Source organism: Aptenodytes patagonicus, chromosome 5 (genome assembly GCF_965638725.1).
Source record: "Aptenodytes patagonicus chromosome 5, bAptPat1.pri.cur, whole genome shotgun sequence".
Lineage (NCBI taxonomy): Eukaryota > Metazoa > Chordata > Aves > Sphenisciformes > Spheniscidae > Aptenodytes > Aptenodytes patagonicus.
In genome coordinates, this window is record NC_134953.1 from 82,916,774 (window position 1) to 82,936,913 (window position 20,140).

The 20,140-nt window shown below is 41.8% G+C and overlaps 1 protein-coding gene across 2 annotated transcripts in view; it reads right to left on the reverse strand.

The window, feature by feature from the left end:
* Positions 1-20,140, reverse strand: part of CRB1 (crumbs cell polarity complex component 1) — a 122,463-nt gene that overhangs the window by 83,740 nt on the left and 18,583 nt on the right. For both annotated transcript variants that reach the window (XM_076337992.1, XM_076337991.1), the window contains exon 2: positions 871-1,455. In XM_076337992.1, the coding sequence (XP_076194107.1) occupies positions 871-1,455 (585 nt within the window). The remainder of the gene's footprint in view (positions 1-870; positions 1,456-20,140) is intronic.

The following is a 20,140-nucleotide window of genomic DNA, read 5'->3' on the forward strand; positions in this document are numbered from 1 at the left end:
GGGGATTTGGGGATGGAGCTGTAAACCACATCTCTTATTTCTTATTCATTTGAATCACTTGAAGCAGTAGCTGTTTTTTCCCCCCTTTTGCTGTATGATTCTTTTTTTTTTCTTTGCTTACCTGACTGGCAATCTATCACTAAAATGCCTCCCCTTTTCTCCCTTTAATGATTCAGTGTGCTATCTCTTGCAGTCCTACCCCTGAATACAGCTTTGAAATTTGAAGGGAGCTGTCTCCCACAAGGATTATATGCTCTCCAGTAGAGGAAGTAGGCAAGAAAAGTCACACCCGTACCTTAAAAATGGAGCCACATAAAATGGGATTATCAAAAAATGGGCAGTTTGGGAACCTGATAATACTTTTCTTTCTATTTAACTTACACAATGTTCTAGTTGCAAATGAATCCTCTGTTTCTGGGAAGGGTGGAGGAGGGGAGGTTAACGTGAAACATCTAGGTTTAAGAGTACAGTTTGTCATGATTAGTAAATCAAGCTAGTCTAATTAGATCTAATTTTTAACCCTGTCAAACATAGGTTTTTTCTGAGGACCAAAAACTATGTACAGCACTCTGAGGACAAGCATTTTGAGAATGTTTCTTTTAAAAGGAAAGTTAACCTAGCCCTGTGACATAGCTTGATGTTCACGAAACTGCTCTGTAGTTTTTGGTAAATGTGAGATTTCTTTAATCTTTCTCTATCTGATATCAGTAGTTCACAGTGATAAGGTAACCCATAATGCACCAACAGCTGAAGGCGAGGTGGTAATACAGATACGACTAAATAAGTGTGTGGGTGGCAGAGTTGAACTTGGACCATGAATTATGATGGTTGTCCACGATGCAAAGAAAAAGTTATTTTAATAGTGCTTACCTGTGTACCCAAGTGGACAGATGCAGTCATACTGTCCTATCTGGTTGAGACACGTTGCCCCGTTCAGGCATGGATCTGACACACATTCGTTCACTTCCAGGTCACAGTGCTTGCCTTGGTAGCCTGGGACACAGTAGCAGGAGTATTCATCAACCCCATCCCTGCACACTGCTCCGTTGTGGCACGGTTCGGAAACGCATTCATCAAAATCCATTTCACAGAGTGTACCTGTGTATCCTGCGCTACAAAGGCAGGTGGGCCCAGCCAGGCCATTTTGGCAGGTGCCTCCATGCTCACAAGGGTTTGTGTCACACACGCTGATGGCTATTTCACAGGTAGGTCCATTATACCCAGCAGGGCACTCGCAAGTAAAGCTGAGATTTCCAGCAGAGTTTAAACAGGTAGCATTTTGAAGACAAGGGTTTGAGGAGCAAGGATCAGAGGTTTTATTGCAGAGTTCCTCCACACTGGCCGCTGATACATCTGCACAACGGCAAGTATCGTCTTTACGACCAGCAACGCATGTAGAGTTCTTTTGGCAAGAGTTTGGCAGGCACCTGGAATCATTCCTCATGCAAAGTGTCTCTAGAAAGGAAACACAAAAAATCCTGAGGACTTCCACAGCACTGGGAATAAACACGAGTGAAAGAAGTGCAACTCAACACAACTGTGTTTCAAAACTAACACCTCCAATTGTTGGCTTGTTGAGAAGAAAACAGGGCTGGTTACTGTGTGACATGTATCAGTAGACTAATAAATGTCAAATGAAAACAATTATGAAAATATGAGTAGGTTGTAATTTCCTGTTCTTGCCTCTTCCAACAACCATGGCCTGAGGTGTCAGGATTGCTGAATACTATATTAAGAGTACAGTTGTAACAATATTGGTGGTTGTCAACAGCTATCCAACAATATGGAATGCATTTAGGCATATTTAAGACAAATTTATTTTTTTTTACTAGAAAGAGGAGTCGAACCACATTTTTCAGTTCAATACCACTTTATATTCTTCTGTGGTGAAAGTTTTTTGTATTAGATTTCAACAAAGCTAAATGACTTGGATGCAGTTATAGCTCAAGTAAGCGGCTCAAACCATCATGCACTTTGATATTTACTTCCTGATTATAAATAGTAATTTGACAGCTGTACAGCATTTCCACCACAAAGAATCTCCCAAACACCTGAGATTCAAAATAGCCCTCTGAGAGCCTTGCAGCCTCTGAGGCTGAAAGGACATGGTGAACACGGTGTTAAACATGTTCCTTACCCTCCAGGAACTGAGCTCCTGGCAGTAATTAAAGGCCGCTGGGAGTGCCTTGCTGCTGTAAAGACTGGCTGACAATAACAATAGCTACTTCTCACTTCCCAATCAAGGAGGAGCAAGCTGTTACCAGCATTGTTCATAACCCACGACTGAGAAACACTGATAGAGTTAAAGCAGTGAAAGTAGTGAAGGATGTTCTTTCTAGTAAAAGAAAACAAGAATTTCACCATGAAACTGTATAACGTTTTTAAATCATTATTGTCTCCATACCAAAATAAATGGCTGTATTCAGATAAGCAGAGCATACATATGTAGGTATATACTTGCTGCCTTAAATTCAGTGTTGGGCATACTAAGCAATAGCGGCAAGGTGCCAAATACTGAGTGCCTGAGGTAGGTGTGTTGACCTGGGCTGAATCCTCTGCAGTCACAGCTTCACTGCCAACAATATCAAGTGAGCTAGACTGAAGCTTGTGTACTTTTATGTGTGCTATAATCAGGTCTCCCACATGCAGCACAGACATAGGTGAAGAGTGCAGTGGGGTTCTACTGATCACTAAATTCATCTCATAATATCATGTTGCTTCTGTCATGACTTGCTGTTGTTTTGGTGTGGGTCAGTGGAAACGGTGTTAATCACCAGTACACATCCTGCAGCGTTCGGGAATTTTTTTTACTCCCATATAAACTGACTCAAGGCTGTGGAGATGGTAAGACCCAAAGGGATGATTCCAAATGGGGTGTTTGCTCTAGACCTCTATCTTGGTCTAAAGGTCAAGCTTTTGAATGCTGAGGAGAGGCTAGTGGAAGAAATCCTGGAGTTGCCTCCAAATACTGTGCTAGTAAAATAAAACAATGGCCGGTCAAACCTCATAGACAGTGATTAATGGAGAGAAGAAAGGCAAGTAGTTATTTACTGACATAAACCACCTAGAAGACAGGGACCATATAAATACTGACCTAAAAAGTCAAATGCATGTATAGTTTTTCAGTTCCTACTGATCAAATTGGCAAATCTGATCTGGAGTATAATAAGAAGAGTTCTATCCAGTACAATTTTTTTCTTTTGCAACTGATTTTCACCATGTTATAAGAAATCCTCTACTGTATAGTGAACATCTGAATACCATCAGACTTCTAATGTGATTATGATGTGACATTCCTCAAAATATGAGGGTAAAACTCTAAACAAATATTTTGCATATGGCTAGAGAAAAAAAATTATTTGTATCACAGGAGGGGAAAAAAAGCAGTCATATCTTGGCCAAGAATCTATGAAATAAAGCTGAATGTTCCTTTTGGAGAGAAGGTAGTGATTCAGAAGGGAAAGACTAGTGGGCTGGAGAAAGTAAATTGCATTAAATGATCTGTATGAGAGTCCTGTAAACATACTATTTTCTTCTTTCAGTTTATACTTTTATTCTGGAGTCTTGTTTGGAAATACGAAGGGTATGTGTCTTCTACAGCAGTTACCTGAAAATGAATAGCAGAACAGCGTATGTTTGTGCAAACAGGGTGTTGTGGATGAGCTGAACTTCTCAAAGAAATTCAGACCCATCTACCACCAGTCTCTGATTTCTTCCTGGTTCTTGGAACTGAGATTCAGGAGGGTGGACACAATAGAGAAGGAGATGGGGCACGGGAAGAGAAGCAGCATGTAGAGATGCTTATCAATAACTGGGGCTAGACCAATGCTGATAAAGTCCTGGGACAGATGCCTGGCTGGCTGGGAAAGTGAGAGGCTACGGTTGGTCACCCGAGGATAACAACCGACCACTGGGGATTGTCAGAGAATACAAACAGACTGATGAGGGTGCATTTTCATAATGTGTATTTTAATACATAATATAATTTAATCTGTTTTTTCCCAGGAAGGGGAAGTGGAGGAAGAAAGCCTCAGAAGGCTTTACCAGCTTAGGAAAGACAGCTTATGTAGAGATGACACTGTGGTAATAAATGGGGAGGTTGGAAAAGTTAGCTGTGTTTCATTGTTGTGCCTTCTGACTTGAGGTGTACACAGGAGCAGCAGTGCCTCCGAGAATAAAAAGCACCGATCTGAATGAACTTGATGCTCATAAATAGGTACATTTACTGAGTCAAATACCTAATTAATACTTGTTTGAACAAGCAGAATAGAGATTTATGTAGTAACATTGATAGTAACAGTGACATTGTGATTTAAAACAAACTAACAGTGGTCTTAAGGATTACATAGAAATAGTTTCTTGATTGTTTCTTTTGGGGTGTTGCATGCATAAGTAAAACCTGATAAATGTTTTTGTTTGAACTATTTTTAGCTGTTGTCATGCTCATATATACCAGAGATGCAGAGGAGAAATATCTAGAAAAGGTATGGTCTTTTCTTGGTAAAGATATCTTTATTTAATGCAGGCTAAGATAGACCTGATTAAGAAGGCAAGATAAACATTGATTAGCAGTAGGAGAACTGGAGCTTTACCTCCTGTTCTTTGAAGGAAAACAGGACAAAGATAGTACTTCTGATTTAGCCTGCCTTTAAAATGACCGTCCCCAAACCTGTTAATGTTCAGTTTTGCACTGGGAGCAGGTATTTCATCCTAATGCGGTGTCAGTTGTACTTCCCCCGTCTCACAGCTCTCACTGAATGCAAAATTCAAGACATTGGCCATGGTGTACTGACTGGCTCCACGGTTGGCAGTATCATGGACCTTTCTCCTCCTCAACACACCCTCATGTATGTTCTGATGTCCTAGTTTACATGATTTTGTATATTACCCATGTATTTAGTTTCTTTTCTTTAGCCTGGATAATAAAGAGCTTACTGCAATCTATTAATTACAGTTAAAATGAGCAAAACTGCCTTCCTTAGGAACTTTCGCATCCCACATTTTTCTTTGGATTGCACAACTTTAAAGAGCTTTCTTTTCAGTCTGTCTGCCTACTTAAAATTCATTAAAAGTGCATGTCTGAAGCAGCACTGCAAATTTGAAGAAATTATCTATGATTAAGTTATAACATTATCTAACTACTGTACTGTGTAAACTACAAGAGGTGAGGTCAATCATTCAAGTGCTTCTTAAGTAGGACCACTGTGACGTGAGAAGCAATTTAGTTAATTATTACTGCTTTTCCAGAGATAATTTGCATTCAACAACTCAATTTGTTGTAATGACTGTGTGTGAGAGAAACTGAAGCATTTGCCAGTCCGCAGTTTTGATAGCAACATACTAGCTTTGAGCACTGGTTAAAAAGCTTCATAGCTCTCTGAGGCAGTAATAGTGGATGGAAAATGAGAGAAGAGGAAAGAAAGCCCTAAAAACACAGTCTGTAGTGAAGGCAACCTATTTGTCTCCAAGGTGACGCCACGATGGGAAAAACATGAAACAGAAAACCTTGCCTGGATTTTTTTTTAACTAGTATCTTAATTTCAAATCCTCTGGCTTTTATAAAACAAATTTCTTATGCAGAAATTGCCAACAAACAATTCAATAAATCCAATACTCCCTAGAGGATGCTTTTGTCTGATTCGTACTACAAGTTTACAGTGAAGCAATAAAGTTTTTGGAGTTTTATCTTCATTCTAATGCGCTGTGCCATGTTTTTTATTATTTGTATAGTTCTCGAGGAACACAAGAGTTCTGAAGGTCTTAGCAGACATCTAATAACTGCTGAGTTTTAGCTTACTTGTGATTTAAAGGCTAGGACCAAGAGTTTTTGTTAGGGGTGCTATACAGTAGTTTTGCCCCAGCAGCAAAATTGCATCTCAAAAAGGTGATCATCAAAGGATATACAATTATCATACTGTGGTTATCAAATGGTATGCCGTTCACCAGGACATTCCCATGATTTTTTTGAGAAAAGTCATGTTCCTAAATGACATGAATGCTTCAGAAAACCCTGGAATCCTGGACCGCTAGTTAGAGCACCATTTTCCAGCTATTTAAGACAAGTTATTTACCCCACTTCCCTTTCTGCCCCACAGAAACTCAGTTTCCCTGCTGCTCTGGAGTGATGCGGAAGGGTGGATTTGGGAACCTATTGAGCTATTGAGAGCTATGTGGAAATGAGAGAGGGAGAAGATCATAGCACGTGGAAGCTGAACTCCCCCATGCTCTGTGATGTGATGTGGCAGAGCATGGCGGTGCTGATGCAAAGGCTGGTTCAGTTTGAGCTAATGGTAGAAGAATATTCTCTACTACATTTGCAGAAAGAGGACAGAAATGTTTCAGTGTTTTGAGGGGCTTGATTTTTGGTAAGGTTGCAGAGGGATAACCTGAAAAGGCCTCATGTTCTAGCTCAGATATGCAGAGGAGTCGTCTTCATTCTTAAGCAATTAAGGTCGCTTCAGCAGTGACTTGTTCTGACAGAGTCTTAAAACTTGTATGTAACATTAGAAAAATGGAAACAAAATGCCGATCACTTTGGATTTACACTGACTGACACGTGAGGTAATTATCAGTCTCTTTGTAAACACTGGTACATTAATCTAGTTACGAGAGGAATTAGTGCCAAGCATTTTACCCCACAGTGAAATCCTTTCGATGCCGACGAGATGTTTGGCAGTAAAATTCTCTGCAGTAAAGCTTGCCATCTGCTGGCAGGCCACCAGTACTGCCGGAAACATGTCGGTACCTGCAGCTTTCGACAGTTGGCGCAAACTATTAAATGTAAGAAACGCTGAGAAAGAGCCAGTTTTTTCCTCTTGGATAAGCTTACTTAAATGCATTAAAGTGATGTTGTTAGTGTATGAATAATATATAACTGATCAGCACTAAAAATGCATTATTTTGGTCTGGTAGACTTCTTGCTGATCAGAAACCACTGAAGTGATACAAAACAATTTGGGTGTTGGAAGTGCATGACAATGAGCACAGGAGGGCAAAATTAAATTAGTTGGAAAGTTAACATAAACAGAGCAGGAGTTTTTAAAGGGCCAAAGCAATTTGGCACAGATCTTCTGACTCCTGATAAGGAAACTAACGTTCCTCAGTAAAGCAGGTAATTTTGAAGAGCTCATCCCTATATCTTTCCGGACAATTTGGTTGGGTTTTTTTGGTTGAATCAGAGACCTAGAGAGTTCACGTGTGCTTTTCAAAATAATCTGTTACCTTAAGTTGATAAAATCAAAAGTAAAGTAAATTGATGATCCCCAATTCTGAGAATCTGATTAGCAATCTTAGCCATTCAAAGTCCACAAACAAAACCTAGCGAGCTGTGTTGGGTTGCTTTTGGCAGAAATGTCTTTCAGCAAAGACTTGTTCTTTCTGGACACGACTCTCCTTACAAGTTGTTGAAATATCATAATCAGCAGCAGAATTTAAAATCAAATTTCAATCACTGCTAATCACATTGTTATGAACTGGAGTTCACTTGACTGTGGTCATGCCTGCACTTTGCTAATCATCTCATCATGCTGGAGGCTGTTTGTAATTTGCAATGCTATTCTTCAAATGTGCCTTCTTCCCCTGAAGGAGGACTCGAAGCTTCACAGAAGCTCTCAACACTTACAGCTTCAGGGTCTTTTACATATGCCACGGAGATTTTCTGACCTTCTTAACAGAGCCAGTCTATTTTCTAGAAAAAAAAAAAATCTATGAGAGAGAGAGAACTTCTTGATACCCATATAGTCATCAACATTGATGAGTTTACTGTGCTTTGAGGAGGACTTCTTTCTTTTTTTCTTTACTTTTTTTTTTTAAACAGAGTTATTACTTCACACGTTTGAGTTAAAACTAGGAAGCTACACCAGCTAATGCAGATAAAGCAGTTCACAGCAAAATCTGATTTTTTAACAACTCATACATTTTGGAAAGAAATGGATAGCAAAAAATGAATAAGCTGGTCTATGAGTTGAGAAATGAAACTTTTTAAAAATACTCCTAAGGAAAAAATGATCGAATTACAATAGCAAAAAAAAAAGTGGGTTTTTTTTTAAAACCCAGAAAATGTGTGTTGGTTGGGGGCTTTTGTTCTTTTTAATTTCCTAAAATAGCTTATACAATTGACATCTTGGTTGTGGTCAGTAACTAGAGATAAAATTTCATTGGGATAAGTGAAGGAACTGTTGCTTCTCTTAGTGCTATTACTAATGCTATCAAGTATTACAATACTATCAACTATGCTGTTGACTCAACAACAGCATACAGCATTTGTTCACAACTGAAGGCTTACTTTATGATCAAATAAGCTCACTAAAGAAGTCATGGGATAACATGATGGTAGCAAGGGTTTAGATAGCCCAGTGTGTGGAGTTAGAAACGAGAACCTTCAGTGCTCATGTTCATTTCTTGTTTAAAACTTGCCCCTGGGATTTTAAAACAAGTGTGCAAATCTGTGTCACTAAAATATCAAGCTCTGTGACTTTAGTGAGATCTTGAAATAATTAGCATTTAACTGGAAATATTAAAATATTGCCCAAGGCATTTAGTGCTGCATTGAAGAGCGCTTGGCTCGGCATAACTAGGCATATCTCAGTTTATCTGCAGTGCACCATGACATAGAAAATACAGTTCATCACTATGACAATAACTTCCTTGCAAAGACAGCCTTAGAAAGTTGTGGGTGTGCATATATATTCAATCTGGACGTATCCTGGCGAACTAGAGAAGAGATGAGCACAGCTGCATAATCGACAGTGACAGAGATTGGGATCAGATACCTTCACCATGGGCTGAAAGGCAGAGATGCCGCTTGTGGATCAGCATTTGGCAGATGGGGAAGAAAAGGACATGAAACCATGCCATTCTGGATAAAACAAAGCCAGGTAAGGGGCTATCTTAGCCCTCAAAATAGCTTTTCCATCGAGATTCTCTATGAATAGATAACTTCAGTGTTTCCACACAGTTCTGATTGCCAGACTAAAGTATCAAACTTCCTAAACACTGCACTAACATTATTTTACCCCTTCCCGGCACATCTCCCAAAACATTTGTCTACCATCTTAATTATTTAATGTAATGAGCAGCTTGTAGTTACTGTGGCGCCATTTCTCCTTTGCAAGCTTTACCTGCGACAGAAGTGCCAGCCCCAGGACCTGACCTGCTCTATCCACAGCTGGAATTATTACTCAATCTGCTCAATGAAAAAGTGTACCTTGGGAAGGTATGAACAAACTTTTGCCAAACAAGCAAGCACTTGTCATTGTGTCTACAAATATTGTGATCATAAAGGGTTAATCCTGAATCTTTAACTTCAATTGTGTGTCCAAAACATCCTAGCATGTTGTTATAGAAACCACTTTCAGGCTTTAAATCTTGAAACACAATTATTACCATAGTAACCACCACCGCACACGGGCAGAAAAGGAAAAAGGTGGTTACACAAATACTCCATTTCTATCAAAAAAGCCCATTTTGTTTTCAAGTACATTTGCATCAGCAAAAACAAGGAAAGTAAATTAACAACTTATTTTCTGAAGCAGAAGTATTGTATATTAGTGTAAGAGTAACAACTGAATAGCATTAAAATTTTAAAATGTTGTTTAGGAAACACTTTTTTAAGATTAAAGCTGTCTGTGATTCAAATTACAGAACTGGTTATTAAATCAGTGTCTCCATTTCACTATTCTCCAAACATTTCTGCAAGCTCACACTAATTTGGTGCTGCTCCCCAAGAATGAAGGCCGTTACTGTTGGCTGTCATTTTCCTTCGCTGTCTTTTTAGCTTTGTGCTGTCCCAGAGTTCCTTACCCTGCGACCACTTCAGCAGCAGCAGTCCTTACAGCTGCACCGACTGATGATACTAAACACAGCAACAATTTGACAGGCTCTCCTACAAAGCAGCCATGCAGTGACTGTTTCATCACGCCGCGGTGAGGTGTGCTAGTTCAAAGGCATTCGCTTGGCGTGCGTACACACACAGCTGCTTTCTGGCTAGTGCAAGAGTGCTGGAGAAAAGGCGGGGAATGGGTGCAGCTCATTAGCTTGTGAGTTGTGTTGTCATCAGTGGACAAATAAAACAAACATCTCAAAAATGAGGGAAATGCTTTCTTCTCATAGCCCCCCTTCACTTCTATCCTTTGCTTCAATGCAGTAAATACTTTTTGGCTCTCACTTTGTTTTGCATCATACCCTAGTGTCTGTGCTGGGAACAGGAGGAGAATCAGGCCCATGAGCTCAACAGGGCTCCTACAGATAGAATTTGGAGGATTTTTGCTTCAATTGGCCATCAAGGCATGGTGCTACTAGCAATGCAAACAGACTGGCTTCTAATGTGAATAAAGGAGTTCACCCACTACTTCTTTACCTTTACGTTTAGCACTACAGCGCTGCAGTTTAAGTTGATAGTGCACAGTGATTGTCGTGCTTTTACTATGCACAGATATTTTTGTTTGTATAAGATGCAGGACAGTTGGCTGATCAGTCCCAGAAGGTAGCTGATATCCATTACAGAAAATGATGCAGACACTGATGTAGAAACTGAACTGATTTCTGCTGTGCAATCCCCACTACTGTATACACTCTACCTGAATATAACTTTCCTCTTTAATAGTTTCATGATATGTCTCCACATTCTTATCTTCTAACTCTGCAGAAGAATAAAGATATGAGTGTAATGAGGTGTTCTTTCTCCCTTTAGGAGTGATGAAATTTCTTTTTAGTTGAATTCACACAGCAGAATTTATTCTTAATACTACAGAACAGGATTCCTCCACACAGGGACATGGGAGATAAATAGGCAGGTGAGCAACAACTGCGACACATGGTGGTGGGAACCTGGGGGCCAGCTTCAAGTTTGCCTTTCTATCAGCTCTTCAGAGGCAAAGAACATGGAAAATTTATTGTGCTCAAAACCTGAAACAATTTTATTTAGGTCATAAACCTGATTGCTTATAGGAAAGATTTGGTGATTCTGCAGGTTAAATGTCTTTGTCCCAAGGATTCAATCAATACCTTTCCCGCCTGCACTGCTCTTAGGGCTTCATTAAAGCTGGGGACATGCTCACCATATAACTCAGGATACAGAGCCATGTGTGTAAAGATCTCTCCTGTGAGATGAAAGGTTTTGCAGAAATAAAGAGAGAAATAAACAGAGAAAACTTAGGTGGTTTAGTTAGGGGTGTGAATTATGTCTTATACTTTAAAATGTTATCATATACTGCTTGCCCTTAGTGAGGTTTCTCAGCATGCCTAGATGAACTTGTTCAGATGGGTGGGTTTGTAATGCTTTTGTGAAAGGTGTTTCTCCTGCCTTGCTCCCAAGAGTTACAAAGATGGCAGCATCAAGCCTTTTAAAATTAATGGAAGCATAATCTGGTGTTTCCAAACCTGATATGTGAACCCAGTGAGGCGTGCAAGTGGTGCTGGGGAAGTGGAAAAATGAAAGCAATGCTTGCAGTTGGAAAGATACCACCTGTACTCACAGCTATGCTAAGGAGGAAGGCCAAAACATACACCTTGAAAGCAGACACATGGCAAAATAAGGAGGGAAATGGTGCCAGAGACAAAAAGGGTTGCAGAAAGACCAAAGCATGGTCTCACTTCTTCTCTGCATCAATGGGGGAATTTTCGGGAACACAGAGGGAGTAACGCAGCGTAAAACTGTCAGTTTGTGAGTTTGGGTGAAATCCAGTTGCTTCTGGTTCTGTCTGAGTTCCAAATAGTGGAAAACAGGGGGCAAAGGCGCTGTTGCCTCTTGAAAAGGCCAAATCTCACCTTGAGAGACACAAGGTCTCACAGCTTCTCTGGAGTCTGGAAAGAGTTTGTGGCACTTTGCCTTTGTGTAGGACAGAGGCCCCCGGCTCCCGTTGAGCTCCTGGCTCCCACTGAATTCAGCCTCAGCAAGGAGCTGGGTGCTCGCCTGAGCTGGGAGACTCTGCCCCTCATGCAGACCAGCTACCGCTGACTTGCCGCACTGAGATTTCATTTAGGTCAGAACACGCAAGCAGCCGTGCTACTGCTGTGCTCAGCTACTAACATGGGAAATAAAAAGTAATCAGAAATGCTGCCGATTGCTGCTAAATCATTGATATACTGAGCTTGGAGTAGAGGGGCTAAAAATTGAGTACAAGACTGACTTCAGTTCTAAATTCTGTGTCCGTGCATTGTTTGCTTTCGAAAGCCATTAGAAAGCATCCTCTTCAGTCTCCTTTATCTGTGGTTCTACCCTCCACTTCATTGCCTCTTTCCTTTTCTTAATATGAAAACAGCATACAGCAGTGATTCCGATATACAGTAGTGCATAAAGATGCTGTGAGTTTAAAATATACTCTCAAATGTCTGTAACACTGACCCAGGTGTAATTTCTTTCTGTGAGACAAAATTGGATAGGCTTAAAGCCCTGATTGTTAGAAAAGCATCATACCAACCTGTAACATGGGCCAAGAATTTCTCTTCTGGTGAGGGATATTTTCACCTCCACTTTGCTAGTCACAGATTTCAGAAAATTAGATTTTCCCTCTGTAAGTCACGCTTAAATTTTGGCTTCAAGAAAATATGCATATGCTCATTGGTACTACACTAGTAAATCATAGGGAAGATGCTATTGTCAGGTGTATCACACAGGCATATGTTCACAGCCAGGTTTTGATGACTCCCGATTCAACACAGTCTCCACAAATACTTGTTTTTATAGCATTCGGATAACTAGAAGATCCCATCAAGGCATATTATATCAGATGCACCATATCCCTTCTGCACAGCCAAACCTCTAGCAACAAAATGCACATTCAGAAAATGATGGTTTTTAGCATACTAGAACAGGGGCAAAAACCATGACAAAACACATAAGGGTTTTTATAGATTTTTCCCAGCTGGCTTACTATGCTCTGCTTTGAAGTCCGTAAGGAAATGAATGTTTTAAAGTTTCTAGGTGCAAAGCTGTGTATTGATGTGTGCAGATGTTGAGAGTGCCTCCAGTAGGTTCTCAGTAACACAGCTGAGAACTAAATGTTGCTGAAGCCAACAAAATGCAGCAGAACAGCAACATCAGCTCCAACTTTAGACTAGCATCACACTGATATCCATAGCCACCGGAGTGCATGCTGTCCCTCCAGGCTTGCTGAATGCAGTCCTTTTCTCACACAATTTCAGTTTCATACTATGTAACAGTACTCTCATATCAAAATCATGACGCTGCTTCTCCTGTCTCCCCAGGAGAGAGTAATCAGCCCTGTGGCAGATCAGCATTATGTTGCTGGAAATACACTGCACTGTGATTCAAATGCCACAGGAATCGGGAGAAAGCTTCAGTGCGGCTGTGATGCACAGTGAGTACAGAGAAAGCAAGGTCATTCTTTTCCAGCATTAACTTTGTAGAGGAGTTCGCAGTCCAGCCCTTTCTGTTATTTAGTAAATTCTTTTCAATAGAAATCACCTACAATTAGCTCTGCATGAGCTAACTACCAGTTGGGATTTAGAGACTGCTTGCGAAAAGTCACAGCTCCTGTATTTTGGGACAGGCTAGAGTCTAACAGGGGGAACTGGTGCAACCAGAGTTTCCATCTGCTCTCCTGCTGAGCTCCTGTGCTGAGAGCAGCTACCAACAGGGCCAAGATCGTAACATTGAGATTGGTGAAAAACAATGATGTGATCATGATCTGCACAAGTTGCCCTCACTGACCTCATACAGGTATAAATCAGTCACAGGCCCAATAGAAGGATGCTATAACATGAACTTTTGCAGGGGGCTAGTCTTTTGAATGCTAGTTTCACGTAACAGTGAAGCTCCACCATGGTCATGGCCCTGACATGACGTCTGTGGCAGCTTTCCTGACCTGCAAACAGACTGTATTGTAGCATCCTAAAAAATCTACTGACTTGTAACAGAGGAAGAATTAATTTGTTTCATGGTTTTACAACATTTTATTTCCAGAGTAAGCTCAGAAGCAGATCCTAATCAGTCTCTAAACTACATGATATGAAATTACTAGTCCCAATCCACAGACCACCATGGTTTCCTTTCCCCTGATTTCAAGCACTGTTTGCTGATTAATGGCAAAACTCTATGTCCACCCCCCAACACACTACATAACGTGCAGAGATGTTGGTCCACCAGCTCCACCTTTCCCTAAGAGCCACCACCCTCTCCTTGTCCATACTGTAATCCTAGAGAGGACTGGCCAAGCCCTCGCTTGATGACACCCCAGAACTTGATTGCACCTGGCAGCAATGCAGTGTAATCAAATGAAAGAAAGAAAGTTAAATAAAAGCCAAGAGAATAGCAGCTGCAGGTCACGTTGTCTTCTCTGTCGTACAAGAACTTGGATTGAAATGAGATTTTCATGAATTTTTGGCGGTTGCTAGGAAAATTGGAATTTTTACTCTGCTGGTATCTATAAAGCAAGTCCTCAGCTTGACATTTAGCGTTCTGTTCAGGTAAGGATCTGGCTCTATCACATGGTTATTTATGCAGCTCATTTGGCTGCCTTTCACTTTGCAGCAGAACATGATGCTTAGTCTGTGTAGTGGCGTTCACAGCAAAGTACACTGAGCTCATGACACTGCCAGGCCAGACCGGGCTGGTAGACCTCCTGCTCTCATCAGCTCTGGCATATTTTTATGTCATAGCACTTGTCTGGCTGACAGTCACTTGATGACTTTCTCAGAGGGTTCAAGGCTGTATGTGTCACACTAGTCCAGATGCTCTACTGAGGTGACAATTTTCCTTCCTTGTCTCCTACATAACAATAACAGAAAAAAACCTTTGAGCTGTAATTTATTCACAAACTCCTTTTTATGCCTGATTTTTGAAAACTTTAACAAATACTAGTTCAGTAATGTGATACATCATCCCCAGATCATTTAGCAGTATAGCCATAGCCAAAGTTGGCTCCAACACTATGTCTCTCCAACACTACTGTTTCTGTTCTAACTCAAAAGTATCAGGAGCCTTTCTTCGCAGAAAAGCAGGATGTCGGACTGGCCTTTTATCCCAAAGTTCGCTTGAGGTGATGGCTCACAAGCTCATCTTTGTTTTTTTGTGGTTGCCAACAATTCAGGTACAGGATTTTACTGAAACTTGTTGCCTGTCATGCCCAGAGCATGTCCCCTCTCCTGGGGATTTGGCTGCCAGGGCTCAGGGCCAACACTGATAGCACAGCTCCATGGCTTTAGGAAGCCTCAGCAGTGACCTGTCCCTCCTTTGCTTGGAAGCTGCTTTTAAGGTCAGGCTCTCACCCTTGGTATCTGCTTGGCCATGTACTCCAGTCCTGGACCCTAACCTGGGCTTGACCTCCTGGCTTCACCTCACTATGGACCTGCCTGGTGATCACTGGACCACAGCTTGACCCTGGTTACTGTGCCCCAGAACTGATCCTGACTTATGGACTGCAGCATCACTATAGACTTGTCTGTCAATCACTGGACCGTGGCTAACCCCACCTGCCATCACCTGATCTGCCTGCCTTGCTCAGGTCCACTAGGGCTGATCTCTTCAAGGTACGGTCACTGCCCTGACTGCTCTGCTGTCATCCTCAGCTCCCAGCTTCCCTTCCCTTGCAAAGCAGCCCGCACTTGCTGCTCCCTGGCCGTGCCTTTCAGATTGAACTGGTTTTCTTTGCTTAAGATAAGAAAATCTCAAGCTGCAAACCTACATGTGCCCAACATGGAGAAGAAGGACATGATTTTTTTTTTTTTGTGTTACACTGAAGTGTTAGTGCTTTCAAAGCACTTTCCATGCTCAAAGCATTGTGCAAGCATCCTATAGTTCAGGGGAATTACACCAACTGTACTAGCATGAGCCATGCAGAGTCAGAGATCTCACAGGGAATCTCTTGGTCTCGCAGCACCGATCCCAGTCTCCAGTGTGCCTGTGTCCTTTGAGGAGGAGTGACTGACCCAAAGGAAGAGCAAGAGTAGGTATTGAAAACCCACTCTATAATTAGGGATGCCTTTCTCTGAAACCTTTGTAAGATGCTTCATTGTACAAGTAAAGCAAAACCAGAATATTCACCAACATCAGGGTATGCCCAGGAGCCTTCCTTGGGGAATGCGCTAAGTAATAAGCCTCTCGTATTAGAGGAGTATCACCAAAAGGCAAATTGTTTCTATAAGCCTTATGTGGTGGTGTGTTTTATAATAAAACTACCTGCCACTAGGGCATGAAATATCTGCTATAAATGAGGAGGTATCCAGCAAGCCTTCATCAAAATTAGAGCAGAAAGATTTTTGCCAATAAAATGATACAAAATTTAAAACCATGAATAAACAAACACTATCCAGTAGCCATCAATATAGTGATGGCATTTCTTGGAGGGTTTTATTTTATAATTATTTTATTTCCCTGTTAATATTCTCCTTTATTTCCTCTGTTTATTTAATTTATGTAAGAAGTAGATCTGACTCCTTGTCTCTCCTTCCTTTCCTAGTTCTAGGAAAGTGTTTAATATCTTCATCAATGACATAGACAGTGGGATCGGGTGCACCCTCAGCAAGTTTGTAGATGACACCAAGCTGAGTGGTGCGGTCGACACGCCAGAGGGATGGGATGCCATCCAGAGGGACCTGGACAAGCTGGAGAAGTGGGCCCGTGTGAACCTCATGAGGTTTAACAAGGCCAAGTGCAAGGTCCTGCACCTGGGTTGGGGCAACCCCCGGTATCACTACAGGCTGGGGGGTGAAGGGATGGAGAGCAGCCCTGCCGAGAAGGACTTGGGGGTACTGGTGGATGAAAAGCTGGACATGAGCCAGCAATGTGCGCTCGCAGCCCAGAAGGCCAATCGTATCCTGGGCTGCATCCAAAGCAGCGTGGCCAGCAGGTCGAGGGAGGGGATTCTGCCCCTCTACTCTGCTCTGGTGAGACCCCCCCCTGCAGTACTGCGTCCAGCTCTGGAGCCCTCAGCATGGGAAAGACACAGACCTGTTGGAGCGGGTCCAGAGGAGGGCCACGAAAATGATCAGGGGGATGGAACACCTCTCCTATGAAGACAGGCTGAGAGAGTTGGGGTTGTTCAGCCTAGAGAAGAGAAGGCTTTGGGGAGACCTTCTTGCAGCCTGTCAGTGCTTAAAGGGGGCTTATAAAAAAAGATGGCGGCAGACTTTTTAGCAGGGCCTGTTGCGACAGGACAAGGGGGAATGGCTTCCAACTAAAGGGGGGTAGATTTAGACTAGATAGAAGGAAGAAATGTTTTACGCTGAGGGTGGTGGAGCACTGGCACAGGTTGCCCAGAGAGGTGGTGGATGCCCCATCCCTGGAAACATTCCAGGCCAGGTTGGACGGGGCTCTGAGCAACCTGATCTAGTTGAAGATGTCCCTGCCCACGGCAGGGGGGTTGGACTAGATGACCTTGAGAGGTCCCTTCCAACCCAAACTATTCTATGATTCTATGATTCTCACTTTTCTGCCTCATATTTTTTCCATGCATTCTTCTTTTCTTCCTCTGAGGCCTGGTCCAAAGCAAACTTGGATTTACAGGGCAGCAATGGGAAGTTACAGTAACTTTGTGTGGCTGGGAAGTGAGCCTGCAGTAGTTGTAGCCCCAGGACACAAGGTCACTTGTGGCACCAGCTCAACAGGGTAACACAGATTCCTCCGCAGCTGTGTTGAAGTGCTCACACTCCACAAAATGATCCGGAGGACAATAAAGATGCTCTGGTCTGCTATTCCCCTCAATATAAGCTTTAACCATCCCTGTTGCAGTGACAGTGGAGTTTTGTGTTGCACAACTCTGCTCTTAAGACACATGGAGAGCTCAGGATGTTGGTGATGTAGTGGCTGGGGAGTGGAAGATAAGATTAGCAAGAAGGAGGAGAGAACTAAAGCCTCCACAGCTTGACATTGAGAAGCTTTCTCTACCTGAAGAAACTTTGGTGCCATACAATGAAGAAAAACCAAAAGAATACCCTATTTTGGGGGAAGGGACCTTCTGCACAATGATACCAGTCCAGACTTACCAGTACAGCATACATTATGGGGCAGCATCCTGACCCTGCTTTGTATTAAATTATGCTAGATAAATAAATGAGTTCTGTGTAATAGTAAAGGTCTGGTCAGGAAAAAATTAAGTAAGATTTGATGGCAATAATGAATACGTGATAAATATCTAGTGATTATCTCACTGGGAGCATTTTTTGCAGAGAGCTCTACGACGGGGCTTGTTTTATGATCCCAAAGGGCATCATACAACATACTGTGCTGAGAGACTGCAGAACAGATTAGGAAGTAATTCTCAGTACTTAATACCTGGGGATTCTCAAAAGCAATTTTCTCTTAGGATCACATTTCCTTTGATCGTTGGGACTGTTAATTATGATAGCTTTGAACAGAACAAGGCACTGTTACTGTACTCCTCAGTGTCTCATTTAAAAGGAACAAAATATCTTACTTAATCAGAGGTTCAGCTGTGATGTCTTTTCAAGACACTTTGGTATTGATTTGACCGTGGTAGCCTACTGTAACAAATACTATTCCATTAATAATCAAGGGAGCTTGTAGGCATAACAGTGTAGGAAGGAAGCGACAAAATGTTTGTCATTCAGCTTGCTAGGGCAGTTGGAGTATCACCATCCAATATAGCATTTAGACTATGGATTATAGTCTATAGTTCAAAAGTGGTTGCACTTATGTGGAGCCCTCTCCTTTGTGCCATTTTTCTTAATTGGATCCAGCCCATGCTTCATCATGTGATCTCAGGCAGATGCACTTAAAGCTTAATTTTCTCTCTGGATAAATGGAAACATATTCTTTCTGCTAATAATTCTTTAGGCTAATTTTGCCTCTGTTCTGTTTTTGTCTTACCTGTGCTTTAGTCATCATGATTGAACATATGAAATTAGCCAGAAAATTAACCAGATGAGCATCAGTTTGTGTATGTGCAAGCTCGGTTTACTCTTAGCATCATGTGTTCATTATTAGATGTGTTGATTCATTCTTGTTATCAACAAATTACATTCATTGACTGAGAGACATTTACTTTTGTAAGTTCTGATGTCACAAGAAGCTTTTACTAAGATTTTCTTCACGCTGCAATCTTAAATATAAATGCTAGAGATACATGCAGGAATTATTCTATTTTCCGTGTATTGCATTCATGGATTACATCTGAGAAAGCAGAGAGTTTATTTCCCCAGCAATATGGGTCAGATTCCCGTCGGGGTGGATATGTAGAGCCAGGTGCAGGTCTGTCAGCAGATTACAAATTAGCACCTCCAGCCCCTTGCCCCTCCTCAGCTCCTTATGGAGCTAATGGGAGTGGAGGGGGGATGGCTAAGGTTTCTTATAGCTCTGGAGCCCAAGTTTGTGCCACGTCATTTGGGTGTCTGTTGCCAGGCTAGCCCTGCAGTTTGGGAGACGTTGTTGAAGAGCCTGTGCTCTGTGAGGAGAGGTTCAGTGCCCAGCCACCAGCCCTGCTGTCCCTAGGGTCTCTGAGAAAGGCCTGGGGCTCTGCAGCAAAGGGAACAAGTTTCAGGCTGTCTTCCCTCCCTAATTAACTTAGGGAGAAGAAAGCAAGATGCAGAGCAGGAGAGGGACAACTATGCTCCTTCTGGAGAACTAGTGCTTGTCTGATCTGCAGGGAACAATACATGTCGCCTACAGAGCAAGGTAGTCTGCCCTGCTGATGAGCCCCGTTCTGCTTTGCAATGGATGTGCTTTCATTACGCTTTTCAGGTAAAATATGGATTGTATGCATGCAAACATAATATAAAGTACTTTTTAAAAGTAATTTTTGTATTACCTAGATATTCTTGTAAGTACCAAGAATTTGGATTAGTATCAAACCTGTATATATGCAGGGATTTCTTTTCTGAAAAGAAAAAAAACCCCAAAACCAAAATCCCCCAAAAAAGCCAACCCCCCACATAGTTCTTGATGATCAGAATTCCTATGCAAATCAGTAGTAATTTTGTCAAACTGTTTAATCACAAAGCTTAACTTGTCAAGTACACGCATGGCCTTTAAGCACTTCAGTATGTCCCTACTGTCCCAAAACCAAAGTTTAATTCAACCAGAGGAACACTTAACAGTTACTAAACTTGCCCCACTCATGCTGGGTTTTTTGCCTGTTACCACAATACTTGGCACTTGTTAGATTGATTGCTAGGGGGTGATGCCCTCTTTCTAGTCCACTCTCTTCTAAGTTGTGAACCAACA